Source organism: Lynx canadensis, chromosome E2 (genome assembly GCF_007474595.2).
Source record: "Lynx canadensis isolate LIC74 chromosome E2, mLynCan4.pri.v2, whole genome shotgun sequence".
Classification (NCBI taxonomy): Eukaryota; Metazoa; Chordata; class Mammalia; order Carnivora; family Felidae; genus Lynx; species Lynx canadensis.
Window position 1 is genome coordinate 60,320,602 of NC_044317.1, and position 8,962 is coordinate 60,329,563.

Genomic DNA, 8,962 nt, shown 5'->3' on the forward strand with positions numbered 1-8,962 from the left:
AGAGAGAAAATGCACGTGCATGTATGAGCCAGCAGAGGAGCGGGGGGAGAAAGAGAGAGAGAGAGGGATAATCCCAAGCAGTTTCCATTCTGTCAACGCAGAGCCTGATGTGGGGCTTGAACTCACAAACCCATGAGATCATGACCTGAGCTGAAATCAAGACTTGGCCACTTAATCAACTGAGCCACTCAGGCGCCCCAATAACAAGTATTATTGCAAAACTGAAGACCACTCTTGTTTGATGTATCCTAATTTAATTCTCTGGAAACATCTAACATTTAGAAGGTTATAAAAAATTGCTATCTAATTAAATGTGGATAATAGAACTGAACATTTTTACCTAATAATATTTTATATATAGAAAGATCCTACTCCTGTACCATTATACAAATTTTTAGACTGAGAAACCATAATTAATTCATTTAATCTTTATCTAGGTGAGGTTATGTGAGATTACAATATGATAATGTAAAGTGAAGATGTGAATGTGAATTAAATATTTGGCACAGGAGTATATTTCTGCATATAAATGGTATCTCCTTTTAAATTTATTATGCATTTACATGATAATTTCTAAGAAAAAAACATTAAAAAATTTTAAAAAATTCTTATTTATATAACTTTCAATGTTAGAAAATATATGATCATATACCTCATGATTAGAGGGGGCATCTAGAATGTTATTAATTGCCTCTCCTTTCCATTATTCTTAGGTAAAATATTTTCTATTATTTTGTTCTTCATCTTTATATTTTAATTTAATCATGCCTTTCATCTTATATAAATTGTACATTTTCACATATTCCAATAAGTTTAAATTACTAGGCTTCTGTCATATGAATTGCTTACTACATACATATTTATCACAAGTCATTATTTTAAAAAATATATACATCCTATATGGTTTATCTGTTATGTTTAGGTTTTTTACTTATATATATGTTTTTAATTAATTAATTATTTATTTATTTTTAAAGTTTTAATGTTTATTTATTTTTGAGAGAGAGAGAGAAACAGAGCAAGAGGGGGAAAGGGGCAGAGAGAGAGGGAGACACAGAATCCGAAGCAGGCTCCGGGCTCTAGCTGTCAGCACAAAGCCTGATGCAGGGCTCAAACTCACGAACCACGAGATCATGACCTGAGCTCAAGTTGGATGCTTAACCGACTGAGCCACTCAGGCGCCCCTACATGTTTTTGTTTTTAAAATATTAAGACATTTAGGGTGCATCTGGGTGGCTCAGTCAGTTAAGTGTCCAACTTAGGACATGATCTCAGTTTGTGGGTTCGAGCCCCGCGTCAGGCTGTGTGCTGACAGCTTGGAGCCTAGAGCCTGCTTCAGATTCTGTATCTCCCTCTCTCTCTGCCCCTCCCCCACTCACACTCTGTCTCTCTAAAACATAAATATTTAAACAAAAATTTTTAAGTTAACATTTAAGAAACGTGTATATACATGCTTATTATTTGTATATAATGTGTATGAACGTGTATATACATGTTAAATAGCATGTAGTAGAAATGTAGGTTTCTTTTTCCACATAACTATGCAGATGTCTTAATAATATGTATTGCATAAACTTTTCTTTCCCTACTGATTTTTATTTATTTTTATTTTTATTAAAAAAATTTTTTTAATGTTTATTTTTGAGAGAGAGAGAGAGAGAGAGAGCGCGCGCGCATGAGCAGAGGAGGGTCAGAGAGAGAGGGAGACACAGAATCCAAACAAAGCAGGCTCCAGGCTCTGAGCTGTCAGCACAGAGCCCAACGCAGGGCTCTAACCACAAACTGTGAGATCATGACCTGAGCCAAAGCCGGAAGCTTAACTGACTGAGCCACCTAGGCGCCCCTCAGAATAATTTTTAATACTTAACCACTATAATACAAAAATAAAAAAGGAAAGAAAGGCAAAAAATCCCAATATCCAGTAATTTTGGAAAAAATTAAAGCTGTGCTTGAGGCAGTGTCATCTTCTTCTTTTTTAAGTTTATTCATTCTTGAGAGACAGAGCATGAGTGGGGGAGGGGCAGAGAGAGAGGGAGACACAGAATCTGAAGCAGGCTCCAGGCTCTGAGCTGTCAGCACACAGCCTGACTTGGGGCTTGAACCACAAACTGTGAGATCATGACCTGAGCCGAAGTTGGACGCTTAACCTTGAGGCAGTACCTTCTTAATACACTGCATCTTTATTGCTGAGGCCCATGATTGGCAGCCCAGATGTTACTCCTAAACAATAGATGTGTTTTGGGGCACCTGGGTGGCTCAGTCGGTTGAGCCTCCGACTTCAGCTCAGGTCATGATCTAATGGTTCATGGGTTCGAGCCCCACATCAGGCTCTGTGGTGACAGCTCAGAGCCTGGAGCCTGCATCGGATTCTGTATCCCTCTCTCTCTGTGCCTCCCCTGTTCACACTCTGCCTCTCTCTCTCAAAAATAAATAAGCATTAAAAAATTTTTAAACAATAGATGTGTTTTGCTTGCCTATATCGTGTTTTCATTGGAAGCTTGTTTTTATAAAAATTGAGAATATTGCAGAAACCAGCCTGGGTTTGTTGATATGGTAATACCAGTTAAAAATTGGTCAGAGCTCGGAAATACCAACCCACTTGGTTGGGTTTTGCGTTTTTCACTTTACAGCTCTACCTGTGTGGCTGGCTTTGCTTTTTTTCACTTTCCTCTCTTCATAATGAGGGCACTTAAATTGTTGGTGTGGCTTAGGAAAAATACCAAGAGAAAGAGTAAGATCAATAGATTTCAATGAACTCATATCTGAAAGTGACAGGGTAAATATGCAAAATAAGAAAGCATGGTGCTGTAGACAATGAAAGAACAAAATTGGAGCAAACAACAAACCTAGTATTTGCCAGTTATTACAACAAATCCTTTCCAACTTTAATATAGACCTTTTCAAACATCTGCCCCAGAGAAGAAGGTAATGATAGGAACCAGCAGAAACCGTCCAGGGTCACACTCATTTCATCTGCAAACCTGCCCGGTCTTCCCTCCAGCAAAAATTCAGAGGCCCTTGTATTGCCCTCTGGACCCATCCATTATGACAGGTCCTGCCACCTCAGGGGTCCCACAGTCATTAATGAATATTGTGTCAATTTAGGTGGCGTTCCACTCTGTCCCCCTTTTCTTTTATTAGGTTAAAACTTCTACAAAAAGAGAGTGTAGATAGCAAAAAAGATCTTACTCCTTTCCCTTTATTTTCTCCTTTTCAGTGTGTTGGTCTTCTATCATCCTCCAACTGTAAGGTTATTTTTTAAAGCAGTGATAAAAATGCATTTTAAAAACATATTTGTTTTAATTTTTTACGATTACAATTTGGAAATAGTAATAGTTGGAAATATCCCACACTTTGTCATTGGGAATCCTTCCTGTTAACTCTTGGCATCCTGTTTACATAATCTCAGTAGTTTGGGGTGGCTCTTTTGTTTTCTTCTACAATAGGAAGTTCTGAGATAGTTTCTGTAACTTCTACCCCAGATGTGGATTCATTCATTTCTTCAGGAAGTTCTAATTATCTTTTAATAAAATGTTATGTATACACTGTATGTGCATGCATTTATGAGCATATATAGTTTGTTTGTTTGTTTTTATGTTTGCCTGAATTTTTATAATACTTTTGTCACCATATATATTTAGATAAATATGTAAAAAAGAATTGTGGCACCAAAGCCACAAACCAGGTATATTGAGAGCAGTCTGACTTCATACTTTGTCCTGTGCTCTTTCTCCACTATCACCTACAGGTGCTCATTAAAAAAAAAAATTGTTTTTAATGCTTATTTATTTTTGAGAGAGAGAGAGAGACAGAGACAGAGACAGAGCGTGAGCAGGGGAGGGGAAGAGAGACAGGAAGATACAGAATCAGAAGCAGGCTCCAGGTTCTGAACTGTCAGCACAGAGCCCGATGTGGGGCTCAAGCCCACGAGCCTTGGAGCTGTGAGATCATGACCTGAGCCAAAGTTGGCCACTTAACCGACTGAGCCACCCAGGCAGGTGCTCATTTTTAGAACTTGTAAATGTATTCTTTTAGTTTAAAATTTTGGTCATATACACATAGATAAATGGATTGTAGTTATACTCCCTTTATTAGGAAAATAAGCTAACTGCACACAATATTCTGACACTTTCTATTTTTTACCTGATGATGTGTCCTGGAAACGCAGCAGTAGAGAGAACTTTACCCATCATGGCTGCCTAGTGTCCCATTGTGAACATACACTATGATTCCTTCAGTCTCCTGTTGATTAACATTGGTTGATTTCAATCTTTGTAATTACAAATAGTCCTGCAAAAAATTGTTTTGCACATACGAAAGGCATGTGTAAATATTCATATATTCATATCGAGGTGAGAAATTATATGACTAAAGATGTTTTCTTGGTGTATTGAGAGTAACAGAATTTTCTATTTTAGTCTCCAGATTCCTGAGATTCAAATCAAAACAGCCACCAGTATCCCTTTTAAATTGATGAAATGGTTCCTCTAACTTAAAACTGGGTATTGTTTTCCTCACCCAAACTGGAGTTGGGATCCTTGGAAACTCCTTGCTTCTTTGTCTTTATATCTTTACTTCACTCACTAGGCACATGTTGAGACCCACAGACTTGATTCTCATCCAGCTAGTCCTAGCTAACAACTTGGTTCTTTTTCATACAGGAGTTCCTCGGACAATGGCAGCATTTGGGTTGAAATCTTTTCTGAATGATGCTGGATGTAAGCTTGTCTTCTATTTTCACCGAGTGGCCAGAGGGGTTTCCCTCAGCACCACCTGCCTGCTCAGTGGTTTCCAGGCCATTAAGCTCCACACTAACACCTCCAAGTGGTTGGAGCTCAAGGTTACATTCCCAAAGTGCTTTGGCTTCTGCTGTTTCCTCTGCTGGATCCTGCATCTCCTGTCGAATATCTTTATTACTTTGCATGTTACTGGACCAAGAAAGAACAAAAACATGAGTGTGGGAAAAATTTATGAATACCGTAATTCACCCATTCCAAACAAATTTGTTGTTTTACTACATGCAGTCATGTTCTCCTTCATTGGTGTCACTTGTTTGGGCCTCATGGCCTGGTCTAGTGGCTCCATGGTCTCTGTCCTGCTCAGGCACAAGCAGCAAGTCCAACACATTCACAGCAACAGACTTCCCCCCAAACCTTCCCACGAGGCCGGAGCCACGCACACCATCCTGGCCCTGGTGAGCATATGCATCTCCTTTTGTTTTGTCTCTTTCATTTTGTCTTTGTGGGTAACACTTATTGTGAACCCAAGCCACTGGCTGATGAACATCTCTGCCCTGGCATCTTCAGGCTTCCCGACCTTCAGCCCCTTCGTGCTCCTTGGCAGTGACACTGTGCCTCTCAGTTTTTCTCTGCTTCTAGGGAAGAAAAATAATTTTTCCAAGTATGGTCTCTAAAACAGTAAGTTCCCTATAGGACATCCTATCATTTATTTAATCACTTTTCTTTTGCCGATTTAAAAAAAAAATGTATTCATTTTTGAGAGAGATAGAGAGAAAGAGTGCAAACAGGGGAGGGACAGAGAGAGGGGGAGACACAGAATCCAAAGCAGACTCCAGGCTCTGGGCTGTCAGTACAGAGCCTGACACAGGGCTGAAATCCACAAACTGTGAGATCATGATGTGAGCCAAAGTCAGATGTGAGCCACCCAGGCGTCCCTATTTAATCACTTTTTTGGGGGCGCCTGGGTGGCTCAGTCGGTTAAGCATTCGACTCTTGCTTTCGGCTTAGGTCATGATCTCACGGTTTGTGAGTTTGAGCCCCACATCGGGCTCTGCACTGGCAGTGCGGAACCTGCTTGAGATTCTCTCTCTCTCTCCCTCGCTCTCTGCCCCTCCCTCACTCACTCTGTCTCTGTCTTTCTCAAAATAAAATTTTAAAAAACTTAAAAAAAATAAAATTATATAATGCTATTCAATGGAGAATATCAGGTAATGCTGATAATGACATGGGGATTTTTGTGTTTAGTTCTGTTGATTCAAACGTTGAAGTGACATCCAGAAGATTCATTGCATTGTCAAAGCATATTGAGTGAAAAGTGTTTCAAGTGAGAAGAAAATGACTGGGAATACCCCAAATTGGTCCAACACAGGTGGACTTAAAGGAATTAAAAGAAGTTTATGAGGTTTAGCAGAGTGTGACGAGGGAGGAAGATAGGTGGGGTTGGAGGTGGTGTCAGTGATCAAAACTTTTCATAGGAAAGATCATGGGTCTCTGAGAATTTTTGTCCACTGAAAGAATCAAAATTGTGATAAAAAATAAAAATAATATCAGGCGCCTGGGTGGCTCAGTTGGTTAACTGTCGTAGACTCTAAGTCTGAAGTTCTCTTTTGGCCAGCAAAAGAGTGGGACGCAGGATTAAAGCAAGAGATGGCTAATGTCCGGGAAAAGATATGAGCCCCAAATAAGGGTCCTTGCCCTGTATTTATTAAGATAAGAAGGCTTACAAACGTGATGGGCATGTACAAAGAGACAAAGAAACTGTGAGCATTAACTTGGGGATGTGAGGGAAAAGGGGGGGGGTTTGAAGATATACAGTGTTTGGGGTTTGGGTCAATATAAAACAAAATCCTGGCGCCAGGCAGGTGGGTAGATGGTTGTTAAGGGCAGACAGGAGACACCGTGTCTGTTTGTTTATCTTAGCTAGCCTGGGGGATGAGACAGATAGGGGGAATAACCTCAGGGTTAACAAGGCACCTTTTCTTTTGTTAACCATCTCCGCTCTGGGCTGCTTTGCCTGCAGCACAGCGGTCCATAGTCCGAATTCACCAGTTTACCTAACTTGGCCCCTTCCTCTTGTGTAAGCAGCTTTTCTGCTATGGTACTAAATTGGGGGGCATTTTTGCCTTGCATGCCTAATCTTGTTCACCTTGTATACCTTTGTATTGAGAGCCTTTGCACCCATTCCTATTTTGGGACTTTGCCCCTCCTTCTCTATTCCGGGGGCTCTGCACTCCCTTCTATTCTGGGGTGCCTTTGCATCCCCTCTATATTCTGGGGTGCCAGTCTTTTTTACTCGAACTTGGGTGTGAGCATTCTATGGCTTTGTATTTCTTTATGCCTTGTTAACCCATTGGTGTAAGCCCGGGGATTTCTATGCTTATTCTCCACAGTTAACCATCCGACTTCAGCTCAGGTCATGATCTCACAGTCTGTGAGTTCGAACCCCATGTCGGGCTCTGTGCTAACAGCTCAGAGCCTGGGGCCTGCTTTGGATTCTCTCTCTGCCCCTCCCCGCTTGCACTCTGTCTCTCTCTCTCAAAAATAAATAAACATTAAAATTTTTAAAAAGTAAAAAAATAAAAATAAATAAAAATAATTTAATTAAAATAATTTACTACAAATTATTGTTTAGCACTCTTTTACCTTAGTTTACAGTATATTTTTTCTCTTAAATAAATAAGTGATAAAATAATGCATTTCCAATTCAGCAATATTTAGGGGTCAGAGCTGACAACGAGTTTCTCCTTGACCAAACTTTAGTAGGCTCCTCAGAATCCTATTCCCAACTAGACCTCAACGTTTGGACTTCTGTGCCCATCTTTGCATTGCCCAATTGTAGCAAGAATCCAATTAAGTTGATGTAGGCAGAATCCACCTCTGCTTAATAGCTCCTTGAATATCTCATCAAATTGCTCATCCCACCATCCCCCAGTTGGTACTGATCACCATGGCCTGCTTTCAGCAAGAATCCCCCTTACCCATGAAGTTTCCCCTTAGTACCTTTCCATCCACTGACTCCCACACTGCTTCTTGGCTATGAACCCCTAGTTGTTCATGCTGTATTTGGAATTGAGCTACTTTCTATACTGAGGTCTCTTTCCCCCCATTACAATCGTTCCTTATTAAAATCTGCGTATACTGCTTTAACTACTGTTCAGCTCTGGTTTTCTTTAATTTTTTAATGTTTATTTAATTTGGAGAGAGAGAGAGAGAGACAGAGCATGAGTGGGAGAAAGGCAGAGAGAGAGGGAGACACAGAATCCGAAGCAGGCTCCAGGCTCTGAGCTGTCAGCACAGAGCCTGATGCAGGGCTTGGACTCACAAACACTGAGATTGTGACCTGAGCCAAAGTCGGATGCTCAACTGACTGAGTCACCCAGGTGCCCCTGGTTTTCTTTAATAGACCTAGAATGTTATTATTTTTTGTGAAATAAAATTAATTTTTAGAAAATTTTGTCAGTTGTTGGTACTTAAAAGAAACTTTCAAAGAGTTTCATTTCATTTCACTTTTATTTTACATCTTTAATCACTTGACTTTTATGATGACTAACTTCATAAACATAATACTTGGTAATTAAAAAGTATATGTGGGTAAATGTACAATTCTGCATTTCTTTTTTTTTTTTTTTTTTTAAATTTTTTTTCAACGTTTATTTATTTTTGGGACAGAGAGAGACAGAGCATGAACGGGGGAGGGGCAGAGAGAGAGGGAGACACGGAATCGGAAACAGGCTCCAGTCTCCGAGCCATCAGCCCAGAGCCTGACGCGGGGCTCGAACTCACGGACCGTGAGATCGTGACCTGGCTGAAGTCGGACGCTTAAGCGACTGCGCCACCCAGGCGCCCCTACAATTCTGCATTTCTATGATGTCTATAGCTAAAATTGTATTAAAATTAATTTTATTTGTTGTATTTTTGAGACTGCCTCATGTAAAATACAGTTTAATGTATGTAAAAATAAAACCTGTACTTGGGGCGCCTGGGTGGCGCAGTCGGTTAAGCGTCCGACTTCAGCCAGGTCACGATCTCGCGGTCTGTGAGTTCGAGCCCCGCGTCGGGCTCTGGGCCGATGGCTCGGAGCCTGGAGCCTGTTTCCGATTCTGTGTCTCCCTCTCTCTGCCCCTCCCCCGTTCATGCTCTGTCTCTCTCTGTCCCAAAAAAATAAATAAACGTTGAAAAAAAAAAAAATTAAAAAAAAAAATAAAACCTGTACTTAAATTATA

The 8,962-nt window shown here is 40.3% G+C and overlaps 1 protein-coding gene across 1 annotated transcript; it reads left to right on the forward strand.

The window, feature by feature from the left end:
* The first annotated feature begins 4,486 nt into the window (after window positions 1–4,486).
* On the forward strand, window positions 4,487–5,391 carry LOC115502312 (vomeronasal type-1 receptor 1-like). The gene is given in 2 exon segments (XM_030297585.1): window positions 4,487–5,348; window positions 5,351–5,391. Coding segments are annotated over 2 exon segments (798 nt in total). The 5' UTR covers window positions 4,487–4,591.
* The last annotated feature ends 3,571 nt before the right edge of the window (window positions 5,392–8,962 follow it).